This window comes from Falco biarmicus, chromosome 2 (genome assembly GCF_023638135.1).
Source record: "Falco biarmicus isolate bFalBia1 chromosome 2, bFalBia1.pri, whole genome shotgun sequence".
NCBI lineage: Eukaryota > Metazoa > Chordata > Aves > Falconiformes > Falconidae > Falco > Falco biarmicus.
This window is the reverse complement of record NC_079289.1, coordinates 24,985,397-25,009,746: the sequence shown is the minus strand read 5'-3', so window position 1 is coordinate 25,009,746 and position 24,350 is coordinate 24,985,397. Positions and strand designations below refer to the sequence as shown.

Below are 24,350 nucleotides of genomic sequence, written 5' to 3'. Positions count from 1 at the left end.
TAACACATTTCAAAGCATCTGTCTAACAACTTACGTCCTGGCTACCCATAAAACTACTTGCGTTATGTTCTTCAGCAGTCACAGTAATATTTTTAAGAAGTAGGTGAAAGTGAACAACAATTTGGCAAAAAGGGCTAGGAACAGATCAGCAGAGACATGAACCACTGCCCTGAACATACCAGGAACCTTAGCAAGCTTAAGATAACCTCTACTACATGGGCAGCTAAATACTTGTATTTTCTGTTAATGTTGACTTTACAGAAGAAACATTCATCATGTCCCTCGACAAAAGATACAGCAGATGAAAGAACAATATGAGCACAACGTTACCTTCCACAGCGTTCTGTGGTCTGAGAAACCAAGCAGAGATGAGAGAAGCTCCAGCAGACCAAATGCAGCTTGTGGCACGGGTGCCCATTCCAACGCCCCTGCAGCCTTCTCAAACAGAAGACCTCGTGCGGCACATACGAACACCACGCCATTTCACTGAAGATGTGGATTCCTCAGTGTGTTTTAATTATCAGGGTATAAAAGTTTCTAGGTTTACAATCTTTTTTCTAAATTGTTTTTATTCTTGTATTTTTCTACTACATTTCTAAATTACTTTTCTTAAAAATCTTTAAATGTCACCAGATTATGACCTCACAGCTCTACGCACCCAATCTGAGTGCTATCCCCAGTACAAGCTGTACCTGCTCTCACCCCTCTTCCTCCATGAAAATCTATCCAAGCTTACAGTGGCACTTACTGGATGTGCCATGTGCTTTTTGGTGTTTTTTTTTCCCTGCATCACACTTTGTCGCTAATAAGTAATGATAAATATTCCTAAATTCATTCTTTCTAACAGGCTACTGGGCCAATTCCTTCTCCCGGCGGCTGTCCTTTACTGCTGTGGTAATACTTTGTATCTGGCTGTATAACCTTTCGTATCTTCCCACTCCATCTCGGCTAGAGCGCTTCTGCCGTGCTGGGAGAGGCAGAGTGAAGGGCACAGAAGGTAACTAACAGATTGTAGCGAGATTCGATGCTGGGCCCTGTCTACCTCTCTGCTGGCTGCATTCACGCAGGCCTTACCTCAGCTCTGTCACAGCCCAACAGCTTCTCCAGCCTGGAGGCAAAGCGCTTCAACACGCCAAACCGAGCCCTTTATCTTGCCCAGACATAGGAGTTCAACTGATCCCGAGATGAGGATCCTAAAAGGAAACATTAGTGTTAGGTAGGGCCTGTTCACTAAGCAGGAACGAGGCTGCAGGAGCAGCTCTGAATAGCAGAAGCACAAGGCAACTAGATACCCAGACTAACGCAGAACTACAAATGACAACTGAAGAAAGGAAGTAAAAAAAAAACAAAACACCACAACATTCTTGTACAGGGAGAAATGGACTTCCTCCACCACTAAGTGCCAAGAAGCCACTGACTGATGGATGAGTGAGAAAAGGAACTATCCTACAGTAGTTTTTATCTGTTCTTAAATTCTGTTGATTATATCCTCATCATGAAACATTCTTAAAACTCAGCATTTGTGATGACAGTTGTGGTTTTTTTAACAGTCTGGATTATTAGGCAGTGCTTATATGACAGGACAGTAGTGAGTTATTTTGCAGTAAGAAATGAAGACAGCTACACTGGATAGTAAGAAATACGGGCGTAACTGCTAAATTGCTAGGTGCACAGCAGAGAAGTGTAAGAGGTATAAAGCAATATAGCGTTTCTGGGCAAAAGCCAAGCTGTCTTCAGGACACAGCAAACCTATGACATGAATGGCATTTTCTACTGGAGCTGTGTTTAAAGACCCAGCACTGAAGCATTGCACAAAGGTTTACGGAAACATCAGCACACCTGTGTCAGCCCTTTACAGTTCTCCAGTCCCATACCATGTCCAGCTTAGTGACACCACTTAGTGGAGCCACCCCCAGTTCAGCACTTGCTGAGTGAATGGCGCAGGACCCCCAAAGGTTGCCAAGTAGGAACCATTCAGGGCTGGGAAGCAGCAAGGCAAGGGGCAGCCTGACAACAAACTAAACCATGGAGTCGGCAGCCAGGCTAGCAGGACTGTTTCCCTCTCCAATGCAGAAACTCCAGTTCTGAGAAGTTTCACCTCTTGAAATTAATGAGAACAAAGTAATGAATTCAAGAACTAACTCACTCCCAGCAGAAAGATCTCATGATGAAATCAAAGAAAGATCTGATAATCTTGCATGATGCTGTGGCCTCATGTACTTCTTTAAGAAGGAGTAGCTCAGAAACACTGACCGAGGATCTATCGTTAATACCTTTGTATAGCATTTTGCTATGAATCAAATAATCACAGCTGTTCTCTAAACCTTTTAGCACTATAGAGGAATTTGAGAGGAAAGGTACAAGAACTGTGCCACAATTACCCAACAATGTTTCAGAACTAAAGTGATATTTTTGGTAACAGTAAACTTAGAGAATTGTTTATTTTGCCTTGTGCCACCTCTGACAGCCAAACACCTATACTGCTGCAGAGGGTAACGAAACAGATTGCTTTAGACCAGGGGCCCTCAAACTTTTTAACCAGGGGGCCGGCGCACGGATGCAGTGGCAGGCAGTCATCTGCGGCTGCTTGGTTTCCCCCCCAACCCCGGCAGGGGGGTTCTGTAAATACTGGGGGTCGGATTGAGGACCCCTGCTTTAGACTGAAACAAAGATCCTGCTGGAATTTAAGAATACAACAGAATCAGAGCAATGCCTCACAAAACGTCATCAAACCTTCAGCCAGACTGATGCTATTGTACGATACATGTTTTTGAGAAATGTCTAATTACCCAACTCCAAATTATTTTGCAGATGAAATGTCATTTAATGAGTCTTTGGTTTTGTAATAGAGCATTATTCAATACAATCAGGACTTAATGTACAAAGTGTAAAAATAATTTGAAATATATACAATACTGTACAAGCGCATTTAGTAGCGTTTTCGGAGGTTTTGTCTTTGTAGTGTTCTGTGGGCAGGTAACGAGTCCTCACATTCCTTTTTGTTCTTCTGAAGATTCTCAGCTACTTCAGTCCTGCTTATTGCAGAGTTATTTGCTTCCCCGGTAGAACTGTTGTGGGGTGAAGGATCATCAGATAAATCAGGAACTATTGTATTGCTGTTTTCATTTACATAAGCAATCTTCTTTTCTTCTGGTAAATTATTCATGAGTGCTTGTGTATTAATCATTGCAAGTTCTTCATCAGCAACCAGGTCGTTCTCAGGAAGATGGACAGTTTCTCTCAATTTTCTACAGGGTGTGACGTGACCAACATTCTGATTTGTTTCTTTTGATGACTTGCTATGCTGTAAACCCAAACTTCGGGGTGGCTGAAACGCTTTTTTTAAAGATGGAGAAATTATTGAACACATTGGTGTCAGTGGTGGAGGCGCAGGTATGCAACTGAGGAAGTCCATCGCTTTTCGCTTTTTGCTGGTTTTGGGATGGTCTTCATTAGTTGTGACAGATGGAGTTTTTGCTGACCCTTGTGTGACAAGTTTCATATTTGATGTTCTAGCTGACAAAGGGCTCTGATGCTTTATTTCAATTTTAGAGGAGATCTAGTTAAAAAGAGATAGGTTTTATGTTGAATAATGTCCAGATTATTTCATTAGCTTCTTCAATTACTTTCACAAAATGGGGGGGGGGGGGGGGGGGAACTGATATAAAAATGTTACGTCATCTTTCATGACCAACTTTAGTTTGTTATCTCCTGACTGTGACTAGTATTATGCTTGATAAGCCACTGTTTACACGTACATTAAGACAGTACATTTACATTCTGTTTCTGAGATCTAAGCTAGATGTATAGGGATTTTTCTGTGCCAGATGGTAAGTAGTCAAAGCATTCATAAAAACAAGTTAAGTCTACTACTGCATTGGGTATGTCCCCAACAGGTTGTTAAACAGGGAAAAACAAGGGAAAAAAATGCAGAGAAAAGGGATAGCGTATAGACTGAAAAACATAACAATGCACACAAGATGGGTGCTACACAGCAAATCATTCAAATGTACTTAACTCGAGAATACCTTTAACGTCTCATTTATCTTGGTTAATACATTTAACCAACAGATATAAACCAAACCTTTAGAATTAAACATTAGCACCCTCTCTGACATGGAAAAAGATGCCTTATAAGGTTAAATTTAGTCCCCAGGCACTGATGTCACATCAGGGTATTTCCACCTCCCTCACAGCTAGTGGCAAGAAAAATTTGTTCTGACTGCACTCAGTACTCCACATCAGCAACAACCTGCTGCCAGCAGCCTTCATGGGAAACTGGAGTACCATTTCACTGAACTTTTGTCAAGACTGCTACAAAATGTTTACATTTACAAAACAATACCTCTTCCCTTTTAAATCCTGGAAATAGTAAACATTAGCTAGGAAAAGACGACCAGGAGGTAAATTCTGTAACCAAAGGCAGGAACTGCAGAGTGCAGTCAAAGAAAAATCTACGGTTCAAGGTTTTCCCTGCATTGCCCTGAAGAGAATGAAAGGAGTAGACCGAGAAGTGAGACCACTCACCACAGCTATCACTGGAAAACTTGCTTGTGTCCTTACCGTATGTACTGGCAGTATAAACACCATATTCATTAACAGAAACTTACCAAACTTTTATTCTCTGCATAAAGACCTGAGTTGCGGGAAGGAGAGGGGCGTTCCAAGTCACATCTTTTAGTTAAACTCTGTGTAAGCGAGACATTTCTTTGTAGCAAATTCATCATTTTACTTTCTGCATCAGAGCAAAAGGAGGCCACATTCTGTAAAGGAGGACGGTGCACAAAGCAGAATAGTTGTTTTTCAAATTGTGTAAGTACTATATACTCACAAAAAAGTATTTAGAATTTTGTTTTCTCATGATAATCCCACTAGATGTTTCTTTTATATCAAACCAACAACTTAGAAGAATGCTGCACTTTCCATGGAGGGAAATATCATACCTTCCTTTTATCAACAAGAAAAAAAAAAATCCCCTTTGTATCTAAACTCATTTATCACTAAGAAGTGGGAATACATAACCAGGACCTGCTATTTAGCACAGTTAGAAAACTGAAATAATAAATAAATGAAATCAACAATCCGATATTGAGCAAGATGATAAATTTGAACTTTTAGAAGGCTAGAGCCGAACTGGCCATGACAGATCCCCCGTTGACAGGTACCATACTTTTTTGCTAGCCAGAAAGTATTCCATGGCACATCCGAAAGATAGTGCTGACTGAGCTGAATTTAAAAATAAAATAAAAAAGACGTTCAATAGGTGATACGTAGAATCCTCCATGAAAAGTGCATTAACACCTTATTCCATACCTCCCAGAAAAAAACCCCCCTCAAATTCAACATTATGTGCGTTACTTGTTTTAAAGATTTATTATTACTAATGGACTTTTTGGTGAAAAATGTAACACAGCAGTAATTAAAATTAATCATTAAACTAAAAGTCTACAGATTTACCTCTATTGTACTTCTCAGTTCATTAACCTTCTCTTGAAGGTAGTTTTCCTTTGGACTGGCTGAGAATACAGAAAGCTCTCCAGCCACCAGCACAGGGATTTCTGATCTGAATTCAGATTGCCACTGAAGGTTGCTTACAGAAAGGAACGAACAGCGGACAACTAGATCTTCAATAGCGAAGTGTCTGAGATCTGTCCGGATCTTTACTGCCACTAAATTATAGCTTTCATCAGATAAGTACACCATAGTAGTAAAACCTAAAAGCAAGAAAAAAAAGCCTGAATTAAACCCTTGAATCTTTTAAGTAAAGGTTGAATACTGCAATTTGTATCTATAAAAAAAAAAGTCACGTGCATCTTGGAAGCAAATTGATAATGTAACATGGCAGCCTATCTGCACAGTAACAGATGTCTCACACTTCATTCATACTCTACATACATATTCTAATCTCCCTAGTGATTACAGAAAACAACTCAAAGTCTGTATTCCAGTGCTTAAAAAAATAATACTTCTATGGTGCTATTCATTTTTATTCAGAAGATTATCCGCCTGTTCCTAACCCTGAGCTCCAGTACCTGCGTTCCACTCATTCCATGACACTGCACACGACAGGGAGCTCACATACACGCATGCTAGTACTGCAGATGTCAGAACTTGGATCCACCGCTCCTGGGGGCGCAGGGGCAGGGAGAGAAAGAAAAGCTTCTCGAGCTTCCATTCTCCCTTACTAAATTCTTCCTGAGCTAATAAGCACAGACAATTTTTCTTTAGGAAAACAGAACTATCTGCCAGCATGTCACGGTGATGGGCTAATTAGCAGGTTTTCACAGGCCTGAGACGCAGGTAAAACAGCAAGATAATTTTGACTTTTAAAATAAAGTTACTGTCTATTCAGTGGGAGGACATAAACATGGTCCACAACGTACCTGTTCTGCTAACAGAAACTACAACTCCAACTAAATCAACTTCAGCACATGGTGGCTGAAAAGAAGGATCTGACAAACTGGTGAATTTTAGAGCATTTCTCGGAAAGAAAACCTGTAGCAGCATCTCCTGTGATACCTGAAGAAACACAAGATTTTTTAAGTATTTATAACACACTTACAGATGTGACTGTGATACATTCTAATGATACATCTTTATGCACTTAAAGCACTTACTGGTAGTTGTAGATACTGAGTTTTCTTTGTTGCTGATAATTGTATGTTAGCTGAATCTGATCTTCCTTTGGACTGTGATGTTGACAGCTGGTAGATTCTGTACCGACTGCCTTCCTTTAACAAGGAACAGACATCCAGCAGTGGACGCCAGATAGTCAGGATCACTCCTAACAATGTAAGATTAAGATATATTAGCTACACAATACTAATTTGGAGGCTTTTGAACAAAATAAAAACTGTGTTTAAAACAGAACAACCCCCCACAGCACTCCCTCCCACCCAAAAGTGCTAAACCAAAACCCAAATGAAACTGGAAACATTAACATGCAAGCTGGAATACTGCTGGGAAACTTCAAATCTACCTGCTGTGCTGGCCAGTTACCATGTTTAGATACAAGTTATTTATAATTTCCCAAGTGCTAACCTTTATGTTTTTCTTGTTTTCTGTAGTCTACCACACATAATTTCCACACAGCAGACACATCTCTTTTAGAACCACCATTTTCTTCCTGTTCTGCTGACTCTAAAGCCTTCTTGAATTCTTCCTGTATCTGAGTTTGCTTTTTATCATTCATCAACTGCCTGTAAGCATTCAAAGTTTTTAACTGGTCTTCACTGAGATATCCCTGTAACCAAAAGAAAATGTATTTAGTATCTTTTTTATTAATGAAAAAAATCCTGTCAAGATTTTTTGATAACCTCTTTCTTAAGTGTTGATCTGTTATGAGCAATTCAACTCATTCACTACTAAGACTTGAAATTCAAGTTAACACAACAGGAGTCACCAGTCTTGACTGGTACTCAGCTGGTGCTTTACTGTTTAAGTATTATGTTGTACTGTTCTTATGTGATAACTAGTGAGAAACCTGCTTAAGAGTGCATAAACTAATATTAATATTTAATATAACAGACATGCTTGCCTGTTTCATAAGAAAGAAGAAATATTAGGAAAAAAAAATCTGTAAGAAGAGAAGGGTTGCACCTCTCAGCAGGCTGCTACCTCTAAGCTGACACAGCCATTTACATCAAAATGCATCTGGAGTGTTACCTTTCTGACCGAGCCTTCAAGATCCAGATGCCTTTACATGTAGCAACATAGATATGCATAACATTTTATCAAATAAAGTCACGGATTGTATGGCTTTGTGACAGTCAAGGACCCCGACTTGCAAAAGGCGAAGCAGGTATTTAATTTTTAACAAGTGGCAGGGACTAATCGCCTGCATCTTTATTAACAAAGGCATAAATACTTCAAAGTTGTCATTGAACTGGAACAGGGAAAGCAGAGAACAATGACAATATAATCAAACACTTCAGTCAACAGCATGCAAGAACAGGTATGTGAAACAAGGCTTACGAGGTGCATTCAGCTTTCATATGTGCAAGGCAAAGCAAAGTAATACAATTACAAGGAACAGTTAACTTTTAGTTGTGCTATATTCTGGATTTTTTTATAAAAAACAGCATTCTCTTTTGCAGTCTGAGCTATTATTACACTATTTCAACAAGCCTTCATTAACATATTTTGAAAAATTTTTCATCTTAATTCATTTAGCAGCAAGCACGCTGTAAAAACCTGAAAAGGCAGCAAAAATAGTAATTTAACAGTTTTAGCAGAAGGCACTAAATTGTAAATTATTCCACGAGCCTTTCCAAATTAGCCCAGTAGGATCTACAGTTACCTCCATATAACCAGGATCAGATGCATTCTGAATTGCTTCAAAGAGTTCCGCACCATCTTGCAAATTACGGATTTGCTGTCTTGTGACTATGCGCGATCTTGGTGTTATCCTGCTAGTTCTCTCTGTTAAAAAAAAGCCCTTATGTTCAGTACAGCTGATACTTTAAAAGTGAAAGAAGAAATAATTATGTAAGAGGTATGGTAGTACTTGAGCTTTGCTGGAATAAAAATACAAAACAATTCTGTATAGGAACAGATATATGTGTGTACATATATTAGAAAAATACAAGCAGGAAAAAAAAATAAATCTCATTCATTTAAATACAGCATAGATCAGAGTATTATACAAACTTGGGGGAAGCCGGTATCAGTGTCTGCACCTGGGAGAGAGTGGGAGACTTGACAGGCTGCCAGGAAACTTCATCAATACTTGACCATATTTTCTGCATGTCTGTCACTTCCTCTTCCTCTCATACAGCAGAAAAGTCTCAAAGATACCAAGACCTGGGACAACAGGTGACCACAGGCCTGCACATGAAGCCTCCTTAGTCACCAGCTAAAAGCAGAGTTAACTTTGTCACATAAACTTTACCCTTTTCTTACATGAATCATTCTGCTGCTAGCATTCCAATGAATTCCTTCAGCATCGACAAGTTTACAGTCAAATATGAAACAACTCAAAGAGGTGACTGATATGTGGAAGTTCAAGTTCCTACCAGTGAAATGAAGCATTATAAAGCGATCTCCGATTTCAACTAAGAATTCAGCGGTGGTGTGGTTTTTTTGTGTGTGTGTTTTTTGGTTTGGGTTTGTTGTTGGGGTTTTTTTTTGTTTGGTTTTTTTTTTTTTTTTTGTTTTGTTTTTTTTTTTTTTTTTTTTTTTTTTTTTTTTAGAGTATAGCTTTAATTGTCTTTTCCTTGCAATTCATGAGCAACTCCAGATTCTGAGAAAGCAATTAGAGAACGTCCCAGCATTACAGATCACCATGAGAAACATTTATGGAAAGGGAGACCTATCTGGGTTGTAGATATGACCCTGAGAAATCTGAACGGCACAAGCTACCATTAGTGTGGAATCCTACCCGTTCCTGGGGAAAAAAAAAAATCCAACCAAAACAAACAAAAACTTAATCACAAAAAACAGACCACAATATCAAGGCATGCCATCAAGGAATCCATAATCAGCGTGGCAAGAATCCTGACATCCTTCCTCGTTGCAGTTAGCTGAATCCAACCAAAGGGGAACCAAACATGACTGGTGCAGCGGTGAGCTTCGTGAAGCTGTAGCACAGCAGTCAGCTGTGGCGCTTACAGCAACAGCAGACCAGAAACTACTGCTCAAAATCACTGGCAGAGGTGTAGAGTGTCAGCCCATTACAGAATCAAGAAAGTGGTTGAAGTTGGAGGGGACCTCTGGAGATCATCTTGGCAAATCCCCCTGCTCAAGCAGGGTCACCTACAGCCAGCTGCCCGAGACTGTGCAGCGAGCTTTTGAGTATCACCAAGGATGGAGATTTCACAGCCTTTCTAGGCAACACTGTTGATCATTTGCACAGTGAAAAAGGGTTTCCTGATGCCCAGAGGAAACCTTCAGTGTTTCAGTTTGTACCCAGCTGCCTCTGGTCCCATCACGGGGCACCACTGAGAAAAGCCTGGCTCCGTCTTCTTTGCACCCTCCGTTCACGTATTAATGTACGTTGATCAGACTCCCCTTGAGCATTCCCTTCTCCAGGCTGAACAGTCCTAACTATCAGCATGTCCTTGTATGGCAGATGCTCCAATCCCTTGAACATCTTCACGGCCCTTTATTAGACTCTCCAGTATGTCCACGTCTCCCTTGTCCCAAGGGGCCCAGAACTGGACACAGTACCCCACACGTGGCCTTACCAGTGTTAAACAGAGGGGAAGCATCACCTCCTTAGACCTTCTGGCAACACTCAACCTGCCCATCAGGAACCCCAGGGCCTTTTCTGCAAAGCTGTTTTCCAGCTGGGCAGCCCCAGCCACAGACTGGTGCGTGGGACTGTTCCTCCCCAGGTGCAAGATTTGCACTTCCCTTCATTGAACTTCGCAAGGTTCTTTGTCAGCCCTTTTCCCCAGCCTGATGAGGTCCCTATGGATGGAGGTACACCACCTTGTGTATCAGTCACTCATCCCAATTTTGTATCACAAGCAAACTTGCTGAGAGCACACTCTGCCCCATCATCCAGACCACTGATGATGACATTAAAACGGGACTGGACCCAGTGTTGGACCCTGGAGTACACTGGTAGTTACTAGCCTCCAAATAGACTTTGTGCCACTGATCACCACTCCCTGGGCCCAACTGTTCAGCCAATTTTCAATCCACCTGACTGTCTGCTTCGTCAGCTTCTCTATGAGGACTTTAAGGGAGACAGTGTCAAAAGCCTTACTGAAGCCAAGACAGACAATTATGCACTGCTCTTGCCTCATCTACCCAAGCCAGTAATTTCATCACAGAAGGTTGTCAGACTGGTCAAATATGACTGCCCTTTGGTGAATCCCTGCTGACTACTCCCAATGATGTTCTTGTCCTTCATGTGCCTGGAAATGGTTTTCAGGGTTAGTTGTTCCACCACCTTCTCAGTGATCGAGGGAAGGCTGACTGGCCTTAGCTCTCTGGGTCCTCCTTCCTGTCCTTTTTGAAAACAGGAGACATATTTACTGTCCCCCAGTCTTCAGGCACCTCTACCAATCAGCACGATCATTCAAAGAGGATGCAAAACCACCTCACAAAGACACTAGCCAGCTCCTTCAGCACTTGTGAGTTCATCCTGTCACTGACCATGGACTTATGTATGTCCAGGTTGCGTAAGTTTCCTCTAACTTGATCCTTTTCCACCAAGGGTATGTCTTCCCTGCTCCAGACTTTTCCCTGATCTCCAGGGCCTGCGATTGCTGAAGGTTGGTATTGCTAGTTAAGGCTGAGGTGAAAGAGGCACACAGTAATAACTCTGCCCTCTCCATGTCCTGTGCCACCAGGGTCCCTGTCCCATTTAGCAGCTCCACTGCCATCAGTATCTCCACTGTCCCGCAATGCTTGTGAGGAAAGATGCTCAGTCTTGGTGTTCAGGTCTACCAAGACACATCCTAATCTGTGCCCACCTCTGCGTGAAATATTAGTGTCAGGTCTTTGAAGAGAACGGAATTAACAATTCTACAATTCTGCAGCACTTCCTTCAGCATCATCTCAACTGTAATTTTTTAGTAGCTTGACTACCAACACATTCAGGAAGAGTTTCCTGGATAGTTGTAAAGCCAAACATGCAAGTATGTAACTGTTTTGTACTGAACGGCCTTGATACATGCAAAGTAAAAAGCCTAAAAGAATACAACACAAAACCAACAGCAACAAAGAAAACAACCCACACCCTCTGTCTGCTTCTCTGTGACCAGAGAAGTTTTTGCCACTTTTCTTCAAACTCTTCTGTAAATGCCAAAAAATTTGTGTGTTCTTAATACATGTCCTGAAAGAATGAAAGCTTTACCTTCATGCTTTTCATATTCTGCTTGGATTTTTGCAAACAGAGCTTCCAGTTTCTTTTGTTGATCCTCTGCATGCTTGGCAGCTTCCCTTTCTTCAGCTCGGCTGTTACGGAACACATATGAACCAGCTGATGTTTTTTCCATCCACTGAAATGAAAAAATTCAAACAAAAAAACAGACTTTTTTAAAAAAAATCTCAACCTCATCTAGCTTCCTTCTAATACTCACTGTTATGCAAAACTGCTTTTAAAAAAATGAACAGGCAGTAGAGTGCAAGTTCTTTCAGTATAATAGATAAAAGGCAAAACCCCACAGCACTGGCTAGGTAAACATTCGCTTCAAAGACAAGACAGAGTGGCGCAGTGGTCAAAACTGCATGATTTAACAGCTGAAGAAGCCATAGCTTATAGTAGTAGGTATCAATGATGTAATTTAGAAGACAGCTGGATCCCACTGGCAGATACACTACTAAGATACAAACCAATCTTGACGCTTAAAAACATACCAGAACTGCATTCTACCCAATTTGTCTTTGCACATCAACTGTCTGCTTTCAGACACTGGATTAGACGATGTGAAAGAACGATGATGTTTTCCTGCATATGCTCTTAAACTTTTTCTGCCTTAAATGGTTCCATAGTCTACAGCCTTGTTCACAGCCCTGCCAGAACCTGTTTGTCTGATCTAAGGAGACAGGTGAGCCAAACAAAGAGGTCACTGCTGCTGAAAGCAGTCCCTTTCCTCTTTGCTGCACAGTCCCATCTTCTCCCTTGCACTGGCTCTAGAACATGTCTGAGCTCATCAGACCACATCAGTCTGTTAGGGCAATAGACAGCATTTTTTTGTGTTTTTTGTTTTTGTTTTTTTTTTTTTTTTTTTTTTGTTTTTTGTTTTTTTGTGGGTTTTTTTGTTTTGTCTTTTTTTTGTTTCTTTGTTTTTTTGAATTATTATTAGTTAGTTACTCTACATTAGCTAAGCCACAGGATCAGATGAGCTCCAGGTTTAGCAGAGAGAAGCAGCAAGAGAATATAGTGAGAGCAGGATAAGAAGGACTAATCCTCATGAGGCAGGGAATTGCTGAATTAGGCTCTGCCTGCCTCATTAACTGCATCTCATGTATTTCCTGCACTCTTCACAGTTGGACACCTTTAATTAGGGTTACTGTAGTTCCTGTACTCCTTGACTCTTGAGGCAAAAGGAGACTAGACAGCCCAAGTTTTTCTATCAGTTTGATTTGTTCGAGCAACAGTCTCAGTGTTTAAAAAAAAAACAACAATAACCTACATCAGCACAATCTCTTAATATAGTGAGATAAAAAGCACTACTTTCCTCCCCAGTCTGGAAGCCATTTACTGTGATGCGATTACAGATTACAGCCCCCTTTCTGGGGCCTAAATAAATGCTAGTTCTCTCAGGCAGTTCACATATTAAGTGCTGCAATTTCCTCCATTACAGCAAGGATCTAAATACCAAAGTAATGATGCAAACCAAATATTGGTGTTACCTTTGCAGAATTTTCTGTATCAACCAAGTTATACAACACTTTGGGAAAAAAGCATTGGGGGAAAAAACCCCAACTATATGTACATGCCAAATGTAACATACTCTGAGAAAACAAAACCTGAAAGTTGTATCCTGGTTAAACTGTTAACATTAAGAGGACTGATTACTAAGCAAATATATTGCTTCCTTTTGTAGTTGGTATTGTTATAAAAGCAAGTAGTTACAGTGAAGTCTGACCATATTTAAAACGTCTGGATATCAAGTGGTATTTAAAAGATCTTCATTTTATTTCACACCATAATCACACTGTATTTTCAGTAATATTTTTTAAATAATAGATCTTACACAACATAGCCATCTACATGTAAGAAAAAAGCAACCTTACTAATGGTTTTAAGTATTTAATTTCTTTGAAGGGATACAAATACTAATACTAGAAAAAAGAAGTGTTTCACTTCAACTTGGAGTTGCAACTATCAATTTTTTTTTCTCCTTTAAAACAAGCGCTATGCTTTTTAGACTACAGAACTAAAATTAACATATTTCTGGCTTTTTGAAGCTGAAAGCAAAGCCAACCAGAAGATACCAAGTGCAAATGCAATTCTTCTTACAGCAGGATACTCCACAGTCCTGAAATACTAAATACATGTGTACTGCAAGAACCACTCCTGTTCATTTTACATGTAATGGTACCTTATCTTAAATCTTTTAGCTTTCTATATTATGTTATTCTATATTAAGCAATTAACTTATATAACTTAGATCTCACACAACCTGTTAGATTCATAGAATATTTATACCATACCTGAATAGGGTAAGTTCTTTGAATAACTACATCAATACACCCCACTGCACCGCCCTCACTGTAAAGTGATGACAAAGGCAAAGGAAAAGGTCGGGGATCCCGATGAAATCCTAGTTTTGCATGCCATCGTGCACATCGAGTGCTGTTCGCCGAGATCTGAATAAGTTAAATGTTAAATGATAAACTGTCATTGGGAGGTCAAAAAGATATCCAACTTACTATATCTAGAGGAAAGACTATTTTCACACTGACCTCGCTAAGAATTTTTGCACCTGAACATACTACATTTTAATTTCAAGGTTTCTTTTCACATCCAAGAATGTATTTTTAAACAGGAACTGAAAATTTGACGAGTTAAAATTCTCTAGGAAATGAGCACGTATGAAACAAGCCATTCCCTCATACCAGAGGAGCAAAATTTTTATGCTGACACTTCACCCAGGACTTTAATCATTCTCAAATAAGTCAAGACCCTCTCTCTCCACAAGTCCATCCTTACAACCTGGTTCCACCCCTCTCTGTTCTTCCCCCAACTTCCATATTGTCTGTGATGGATACGTACTTTTTGTATCTTGGTGCTTAATCAAACTGAAGAGCTGGAACCGTGAAAACATGCAGCAAACCCTGGCAGAATTTTGTACTATAAACTTGTCTCCCAACCCAATTGAATAGTGCCAGCTACCTTGTGTCATGTCTTACAAATCTGGCTATTAAACTCTGACAAAACTTTTTTGCTTATAAAGCCCCGACAAAACTGTTTGTTTCCAAAACATGGCTCAACTAAATAGCACCTATCACATGCTCAGTCACATCCAAACGAGCGGAACTAATACTTTGTTTTACCTTTAACATAAGGGAATCTGGGGCTTCCAGTGGCGTACATCCGTTCTGAAAGCCAACGAGTTCTGCTCCGTGCACGATGATCTTCTGACCAACAGACAGCCTTCTTCTGTGCAAGAAAGCTTTGAGAGGTGGGTCCAGAAGAGCTCTAATCCCATACCAGCCATCAGTAACTTCAATTATTGCTGCTGCTCTTTTACTTTCCACATTCTTATTGCTACTGCTAGGACATGCAACGGTGTTTAGCGATATGATTTTAGAAATACACAGTATAAGTGTTTTACCTGCCGCATCATCTCTTTCCATTATTTTTTTGATTGCTGATCGTTTACTTTTATCAACTTCCAAATCATACCTACAAAAAAGAATTAAATGACACTTTGTTAAAGCAAACAAAATCCATCATTGTTTTTCCTTAGAAACAATTGTAGCAAATCCATCTGCGTGACTGAAGTTACACTGTAGCAAAGCAAATATTATCTAAGTTTTTGCAAATATGACCCTGTAAATTTTTAATACTGATATGCATAAGTTTAACAATATAAACATTCTGATACAGTAAATGCAAGGTAGAAGTGCTTATTTTGTACTATTATGAACTAGAAAGCACAGTATCACAAATTATAACTCCAAATACATTGCTATACACATACCTATATTTCAGCTGCAACAGTACTGTTTCTGGTGTCAAACATCTGTTCGCAAATTCATGTGGAAAAGAGACTTCCATGGCTGCCAATTTCCATACAATCCACCTATAGTGGTTGTAAACCCAGGCCTCTGTTATTAGGTTGGGATCCACACCAGGAGTGTCACAGAGGGCTCTGCAGATAAATTGTTAATAAATTAACCTGAAATTCACTCTAAGTTTTTACTTGCATATTTCTTCCTAGCATTATATTCAGCGTATGTACATAGGCAATGTTAACAAAGGAATATTTATTACAGTGAAAACAGGAAGGTTACGCTCCATAACCTGATCCAGTTATTCTGAATACTGAAGTTTTGTCCTCATACGCTTTGGCAGCATGCACACACATAGATGCATGCATTCTTGAAATGGATACTTCTGACTCTAGCAGTAGCTCCAGGGGCATGCTCTGTCTGCTTCGTGCAGTTATGCACATAGCACAGAGGGACAGAGGTGTGCTCTGCTCCCCTTCAGCCCTGGAGTTTCCCCTGCTTGCTTGATGAGCTCATTACAATCCATCCCCCTCTAACTTCACGGTTTCTGGAGTTGTGGTTTGGATATTCTGGTTTTGTTTATTTTTTTTAAAGCATGCATGTGGACAACACATTTTAAAGAGCTTTCAATTGCTACTGAAGAACTTTCTTCTCTCCATTGGGTGACCACTGAAATAGACTTTCATTCTGTGTTGAGTCCAAGCTGTACCACCGTGACCTGCATGAGTTAGGTTGGAAACATCTACTTTTTTCCAGCTCTCAGTCACTAGGAAGGCCATTTAATTCAAGGAGGAAGAGAATTAGACCAGAGATTCAAAGAACTAAGCCATTAGACTTATTAGAACACAAGTTAAGGCCTATCAAAAAGTCAATTTCCAACTTGTCATAAAGCCTCAAGATTTTAAGAACTGTACTGCAGCTGCCTGAGGAAAAGAGACAATTTAAACCCCAAAAAGTTATATATAGGAAGATATGGAGCAGACATGAGCATCAAATTAATTACTACTACATTAGAAGAGAGCAAATCAATCTCAAGACTTTAGGAGACACTCTGTAATCCTTTGTGAAGGACAATACAACTCAGCTGAATACAGAATTCAGTTCAAGATTAAGATTCTAAATACAGACAACTAAATGAAGACCCATATATTCTAGTTGATGGAGATCCAGTTAATATACTTAAAGGGACAAAAAGGCTGATTCAGCTGACCAACCAGTAGGTATCTATTCTCAAGCATATGCTTTAACATCTAACAAAATCCAGAAAACATACAGGAACTGAAGCCAATCTCTTGGGGAACAACCTCTACAAACTGCTCAAGAGGCTATCTGGGATTCAGGGTCAGAACAACACTGCCACCCAGAGCAGGTTCTCACACCAAAACCACTGTGGCTATTCTGGGGTATTTAGTAGTATGTTGGTGGTTTCTCTCTTCTGTTTCTGAAAAATGAATGTGGGGAAAGCCATATACCTGATGGCCTGAATCACAGAATCAGGAACACATCTGATAATGATTTATTAAGACAAGCTGCCTCTGGAACAAGAAGTTCCTACTGGCCTAAAAAGGCCAATATTTGGCACATTAGGCATAAGGTGTTTTGTGCAAATATTTTAATGCCTTTCCCATTATCAGGAAAACTGTGTGGAAATGATCAAGATTACGTCCAACATGCTTAAGCAGCAGATTGTTCCCAGAGATCTACTGCTTCTTGACAGAAACAACCTCAAAACTCACGTTTCCTATTAATTTGTGTAGCGGTGTTACTTGTCAGCCTAGAAATAGCAATTTCACATGAGAAAAAAAAATAATGAGCAGCATGCTTTCTAAAAATGCATGCAACTCCAGAAGACTGACATGTAGGCAAGAGGTCCTGCACCGTTAACTGCACAGGGATGAACATGTCTTTTATGTTTTATTTATTACCATAAATGCTTTTATGAGCATTCCATCAAGCAAGGTAGATCCCCAAAACACTCAACAATCATGTCACCACTAGAAGAAAATGCAGAATCAGGGACGGTATTGCTATTAGCAGAATACTTGCCAAATGGGGAGGAAACAGACAAGTAACAAGTTAGGTCAAGTTCTGCACACTCTGCCTCCGAGTGACTACACAATAGCATATGCCTACACATCCCATAGCTGTCCATAAAACAGTTGGGGCACGCGATGCTACAGGGTGCAAAATGGAAACTGTGGGAGGATTAACTCTGCCTTACAGGATTTAGAAAAAACCCATGGAGACAAACTCTACTGTTAGAGAGACTCAAGGACTTTCAGAGTAGTGTGCAAAAATTCTTAAAAGCCACTTCTAAACAAGCAAAGGACAAGAGGGTGGTTGGAAATGGTCAGCATGGATATACTAAGAGTCGATCATGCCTAACCAACCCAACTGATTTGTGTGATGAAGTAACAGGTGCTGTGGGCAAGGGGAGGGCAGTGGATGTTGCGTATGTTAGCAAGACTTTGATAATTTCTTAATAGTCTCTCTATCGTTGAACTGGTGATAGATATAGGCTGGATAAGTAGATAAGCTTCAAATAAAAGCAGTCCTTGAGTTTGGAACACACCTGTCTCTGTCACACTTTGGTACTGGGAAGCAAATGTTGCAAACTTCTTGAATTCTGATACTACATAGGTTGGCAATGCATGCTTGACTACCAATACTACTCAAATACATGTCCCTGCCTTGAGTTTGTATGAATGCATACCAACAGCGACATTGACTTGAAAAAAGAGCACCTCAAATATACCAAGTCAGTCAGAAACTAATGCTTAATATTTTCTGAAGTTTTGCTCCAAGAACAGTGCACTGGTAGTTCCTTGTTCTATTGCACATGCTTTTCATTAAGTTAAAGGTACAAACCTGCTTACAGTAAAACTAAACAATTTTTAAAAAAGTGTTTAGGAGAGATGCACTCAAACTTTTTTTCCAGCTCATCTGAAATGACCTGCAAAAGGAGGGATAAAAGGACTAGGAAGAGTGCAAGAGCAAGCGTTGTTTGTGCATTTTTTTCTTTTTTTGCTTCTTACATATACTCAAAGGAAAGCTTGAACAGATCAGTGAGTTTTGCTACTGAAGTCTTGGCTTCATTCAAATCATACGTCAGCTTTAAAAAAAAATTACATTGAAAAAAATTTTCATCCCTGTCCTGACAAAGAAGCCCTAAGCACTTCCCCAATCAACCTTCATTCCCATCAAGAAACTCTAGAGCCCAAAGGTAAATCCTTTTCCACTTAAAGTCAAAACCTATTAAACAAAGTGGTAAGTGCTGAATTAACAGACAATTGTAATTTTTGGAGACTATTTACACTGTTGAAGAAATCCCAGAATTTTCCAGATTGACTTTGTTTTATTTAATGGTCAGTGAGGATCACTAACATTAGTCTACATCATAAACTGACAACCCTACCGCATCTTCATTTACACTAGCAGAGGTGTACTGAAAATGCACAGTAAAAAATAGTTAGAGGCTTTAAAAGCCCACTGTGTTGGACTTATTCTAGGGGATAACAGAATTACTTACTAATAAATACCATACTTGTCTCAAGTTCATAAGTAACAGTACCTGTAGAACTCCTTTTTCCCAGCTTTTCCGTCATCTGTAGGTATTAGCCATCCTCCATCAGCAAGTTGCATCCCATTTCCAGCTAATAAATACTCCTTACTGAAAAAGTCTTTGATGAGAAACTGGAAAGATTCTGCATTTGTGCTATTAACTTGTATGCAATTTTTTGTAACACCGTATGTGTACAGCTGAAAAAATTTGATGAAAAAGAAATAATACAGTAAGAATTCAGCTGAGAGTTTTTATATCTAATGTTATAAATTCAGATAAAATATTTGCTTGAGGTTGAGACAGCTTTTGCCTGACCTTGTAATTCTGTATGTAAACCGAAGAGAACGAAGGAATTCCCAGAAATTATTTTAGCAGAACAGCATCAGTGTGCTTTAAATGTGTTTAAAAAATTCCATAGGTTTTGTACCTTCACTGTACCAAAAGCAAGAGGGCTTTGATACACTTCGCTAAGCTTAAATTTTAACCATTATCTTAAAATAGCTATTCATGTGGGTTAAAAGCCAATAGCAACTATCATTGTTGGATTTTTTCCTTGTTTGATGTTTTTCTTGTTTGATTATAACACTACAGAGACATTTATGACTTTACTATTTGGAATAATCTTTAAAACTGTGGATATGCAAAGGTACTTAAAAATTAGCAGCTGGTATAACAGCCACTGTAAATACCTATCTCAAAACTGAAGAATTTATCTATTCAAAAGCTACTGAGTTTTTGTTTGCTTTTCTTCAGGAACACATCCCAGGAAAGACACAGTAAAAAGAGATCAATATACCTCTTCCATAGAGTAAAACCTAGGAGATTTCTCTTCTACTGCAGTTTTCAGAGAGATTCTATTTCTTGCAGATGTTTTCATGACATAAAGGGTGCCTGGCTGGGAGCTAATATTTTGCCTATATTTTTTTTGAATTCTCATATCCTGTAGATCTCTGGCAAAGCGGAGATTTGTCATCATCTTGACCGTAGCTGCAAATTAAAAAAAACCTCCAAAACATCAAAACCCGTTAACAGTATATATTGATTTAAGATATACAGTCACACTATACAAGCAGATTAAGAAAAGCATATTTTCTAAGCCACACTCTATTTTTAGAAACTGCAATGTCTAATTCTTCAAAACTAACGCATTTAAAAAGCAGTCTTTACTGAAGGTGTTTTAATATTGATATGAAATGAATAAGTCCCTGAACTCAACTTAAATACACTTATTTTTCTCAGACTGAACTATCTTCATAGAAAACCGCAAATGAACAGAAATTAGTTGATGACTACAAAGTCATAATCCTGAGATTTTCACCTGTAAATATGGGATCTAATTCTGCAAATGTTCATGCACCTGTTCAAATACAAACAGTAAGTCCATCTGAAAAAGCCCAGATTATGTGATTGTAATAGTTACAGAAATTATACACATTGAAATATTCAAAAGAGCTCAGAAGGCATAAGCCCACATGCTAAAGTCAAACAGTTGAGCATTTAAACTCTGCTTTTTGAAAATGACACAGCCATTTATATTGTTAAGCCTACATTTTAATTAGAAAACAGAATGAAAACAAGCTTCTGTAAAACTGAATGAAGCAAGGCTAGTCTTTTAAGGTTCCTAGAATATTTTAAGAGGCATATAAAATTAAATATCAAATGAAACATAAGCCATCTTGTTTGTGAAGCACTGTGTGAAACCAAGTTTTTTTCATGTTCTTAATTAACTTCAGAGATGAGTTGCATATGCTTTATCAGCAGTGTAACATGAAACAGTAGGAAAGCAGTTATTTCCTAATTTTCTTGCAAAAAAAAAAAGTTTCTTTTTATTTAAAAAAAAGTCTGCCATAATATGCAAAACCCCTAAAGGTTTGATTTTGATAGTATTCGCAATAGTTAAGTGATCAAAATCTGAAAATACCTGATTTACCATTTTCTAGGTCAGTGTCTGCTATATGCTGGATGTAAGACTGGTGATCTTGAGGTTCAGCAATATTTTGTTCAGTTGTGATCCGACCCAATTCTGTCTTTTCAGTCAGATTTTTGCTGATCAGTGAATCACATCTTTTGCTGCTGCCCTGTTCGCCTGTAGAAAATGTCAGCTTGGTTTTGAAGGGTGGAATGAAAGTTTTAGCAGTTTTGCCAGATTTGTACAAACTTCTTGTTTCTTCACCCTCTTTTGCTGAGGCCTTACATGGAGTAGAAAACCCAGAAGTAGCATTTGAAGATTGCCTTAGTGCACAGTGCTGAAAAATGGTATGTTTAGATTTTAATCCTTTGAAGTCTTGATCTGGTAGAGTAAGGTTAGGATTCTTGACTTCTTGTCGTTCTTTAGTAGCCCTACAGAGATTAAAACATTGAAACATACCGGTTGCAGCTTCCTGGCAGAAAACTTTGTTAGGATTTTTGTATTCTTAATTTAGTGACACAAGTTTCAACACTACCTCAAAGCAAAGACAAAGTATCAGTCTTTAACATTTTAAAAACATAATACTTAATTTCCCACTATTGAGAAAACAAAAATACAAGTGTAAAATTTGTTTAGCATCTCACTGGTCTACTGCAGCAATATTTATTATATGGCAATTTGTTTATTTTGAAGTAAAATTATTAAGACTTTTATAAAGTTGGGTAGCAAATTATTACCATGTATTTTTAAAAAGTTACAAGGGCTTGTGAGATTTTATGAAATTGCATTAGAAGAATTCTAAAATGTATTATAAGTTTCTCACCCAAAAGGTTGACATGTTATGGGTTTTAAAGGAACATGGTACATAAATTTTCTTCTGTCTCTGAAAATGCCTGCAAGATAATTAGAAAAATAAAGTTTGAAATGTAACATTACATGGATAGATATTTACAGTACTTTTTTTTCTATATTAATGGTATAAATATATAGAAAAAATTCCAGAGTAGATTTAAATAGCTTTGTTCTCATCCCCTCCCATCCCCCTGCTAAAATCTTTGTATAAGACATCTTCACACTAGTTGCAGACAGATCTAAAGGGTAAGTGACAACAACGCTGAACTCTCAAAAGTTCCTGTTTGTGAGCTTGAAAGATGTTTTAGGCTTCTCAAAGGGAAATGTTTATCATACATTTAACGCCAGGTAGACTCACCATTCAATTAGAACTCTCAACTTTTTTTTTATTTTGTAGTAGTAACAGAAATGGGTACATTTGCACAAACTCTTCTTTCCAACATTGAAGGACATGCTTATCTTGGCCAACATAACTAAATCCTGCCTGCCCAGAACTGGAACTAATTTGTCCTATATGTCCTTAGGCTAGAAAGAAGGAAGTTTCAGATGAGAAGTCATATGTACAAGATGCCACGTGTTCTGGAAGTCAAAGACTGTACTGGAGATTAGAACTGTTTTCAGTTGTTCCACCAAATAACACTTAAAATCCTGCTGCAGAGTAGGGTAATATTAACATATGAAGGGTATGAAATTATTCTCTGGCAGCAACTTACAAATTCCACTTAAAACTTCAGATCACGGGGCTTATGCTTCAAACAGATTTAGGACAGCATTCAGGAACCAATATACTGGTTACACCAATATATTTAAAGAATCCTACTACTGAATCCTAGATGAAAGCATGCAGTGCTTAGAACAAGTTCCTTAAAGAACACAGCTTATCCCATAACCAAACACTGTAGCCAAAAAATCACGACGCTAATATATACTGATCGCTAACTAGCTTCACAGAAAGCATCAACTCAAACTTTAAAACCTTGATTCCACTTTCATAAGCCTCCATATTACTGGCTCAAAATACAAAAAGTATCTGTAATGTAGGCACTTATCAGTAACTATAGTCTTCACAAGTTATTTTCTGATAAAACTCCCAGCATCTTCTCATTTTCCTGCAGATACAGTTTTTGACTTAGAAATTACAGATCAATAAAACATATTCTTCCTACTGAGACTAGAATTTATGAAATTTAGGATTGTGAGAACCTGAATTCCTACCAAGGTGAAAATTAACCCACGTTGTTGCAGTAGCAGTACACTGTAATACGTTTAGATTCTACACAGTAAGGCATACCATTAATCATGTGATTTCAAGTCAGTGGAAACATTACTATAGCAACTACCCTGAATTTCCATGACTATATTGATAAAAGAAGCAGTTAAGCAATCTTATTATGTTAGTTTATTTGAAATTGAAGAATTCTAAAGGTAACAACCAACATCAGATTACTAATTAGAACACAAAAAAGACTAAAATTACCATCAGGGGTGCTTACTGAAGGTTTCAAGGATCTGGGGGGATTCTTTGTTCTGTTAAATTCAAGCAGTAGCTGTCTCTTAATTGGAGGTCCTCCTAGGACAAAACCACAGATTTTTAAAAGTGATGTTCCTTTTAAGCTCATTTTCTTTCCAATGCTGTATACTGTAATTTTAATTTCTAAAAAAACCCACTCAAGAAGTCAGAGCAAGCAGAAGTAGCAAGTTTTCAGATCACACCCCTGTATTCAAGAGCCTTTTTGAACACAGAGCTACTTCACAATTTGCAAAAGTTTCTTCTGTACAGAATGACTGCATATTACGTTACCAAGAATGATTTCAAGATGTAATTAAGTCTGCTGCAGAATCTTTTGTGGACAGTAGGTCTGTTCCATCCAACTCAAAGTTTGTGAGCCTTAAGTTATCAAACATACTCAAGACAGTCTGCTTCAGAAAGTGCACCACAGCGGACTTCAACTGGCAGCACAGCTGTACTTTCTGCAAATAAAGAGTCCCTGCAGAATTCTAAAGAAGCGGAGGTTAACGCATCTTTTACAGAAGCTGTAACTATGGATGTGGTTCAAATGTGGCACTGCTGTTTCAAGCTGGACCTGGTAAGAGTCTTACCTGCCTTTTCACAACTACTTAAACTTTCCCAGAAAGTAGCCTGCCCGCTTTGTACCTGAACTTGTGCAGCCAGGCAGCGACTTTTGCAATCTACCCTTCCATAAATACTTCTCATCTAGCCCAGGTCCCTGAACAGGTCTGAGTGACTGCAAACATTAAGTACCAACACTTCAGCTCCGAGACAGATCAGTTTTAGATGGCAAGAAACCATGCTTTTAGACCAACAACTATTCTTACCAGACCAGCAATCTCAATACAAGTGAAACTGTGTCCTCACCTACAAGGCACAAA

General features: G+C 38.8%; 2 protein-coding genes across 7 annotated transcripts in view; one reads left to right on the top strand and one right to left on the bottom strand.

The window, feature by feature from the left end:
* Positions 1-5,456, top strand: part of N4BP2L1 (NEDD4 binding protein 2 like 1) — a 37,387-nt gene extending 31,931 nt beyond the window's left edge. For 4 of the 5 annotated variants that reach the window (XR_008820205.1, XR_008820204.1, XR_008820207.1 and 1 more), the window contains one exon: positions 262-322. Coding sequence is in view for 1 of the 5 variants with exons in the window: in XM_056328701.1 (XP_056184676.1) it covers positions 262-490 (229 nt within the window). In the remaining 4 variants the exon portion in view is untranslated. Of the gene's footprint in view, positions 1-261 lie in introns of all 5 variants that reach the window. The other variant, XM_056328701.1, reaches the window with a different exon arrangement.
* Positions 2,801-24,350, bottom strand: part of BRCA2 (BRCA2 DNA repair associated) — a 41,067-nt gene continuing 19,517 nt past the window's right edge. For both annotated transcript variants that reach the window (XM_056328695.1, XM_056328696.1), the window contains exons 12-27: positions 23,437-23,529; positions 21,931-22,000; positions 21,120-21,538; positions 19,995-20,185; positions 19,208-19,395; positions 15,606-15,776; positions 14,956-15,307; positions 14,113-14,268; positions 11,807-11,951; positions 8,300-8,421; positions 7,042-7,243; positions 6,618-6,784; positions 6,384-6,519; positions 5,458-5,714; positions 4,611-4,763; positions 2,801-3,559 (exon numbers count right to left, since the gene is read on the bottom strand). In XM_056328695.1, coding sequence (XP_056184670.1) covers positions 2,930-3,559; positions 4,611-4,763; positions 5,458-5,714; positions 6,384-6,519; positions 6,618-6,784; positions 7,042-7,243; positions 8,300-8,421; positions 11,807-11,951; positions 14,113-14,268; positions 14,956-15,307; positions 15,606-15,776; positions 19,208-19,395; positions 19,995-20,185; positions 21,120-21,538; positions 21,931-22,000; positions 23,437-23,529 — 3,452 coding nt within the window. In that variant the 3' untranslated portion in view covers positions 2,801-2,929. The remainder of the gene's footprint in view (positions 3,560-4,610; positions 4,764-5,457; positions 5,715-6,383; positions 6,520-6,617; positions 6,785-7,041; positions 7,244-8,299; positions 8,422-11,806; positions 11,952-14,112; positions 14,269-14,955; positions 15,308-15,605; positions 15,777-19,207; positions 19,396-19,994; positions 20,186-21,119; positions 21,539-21,930; positions 22,001-23,436; positions 23,530-24,350) is intronic.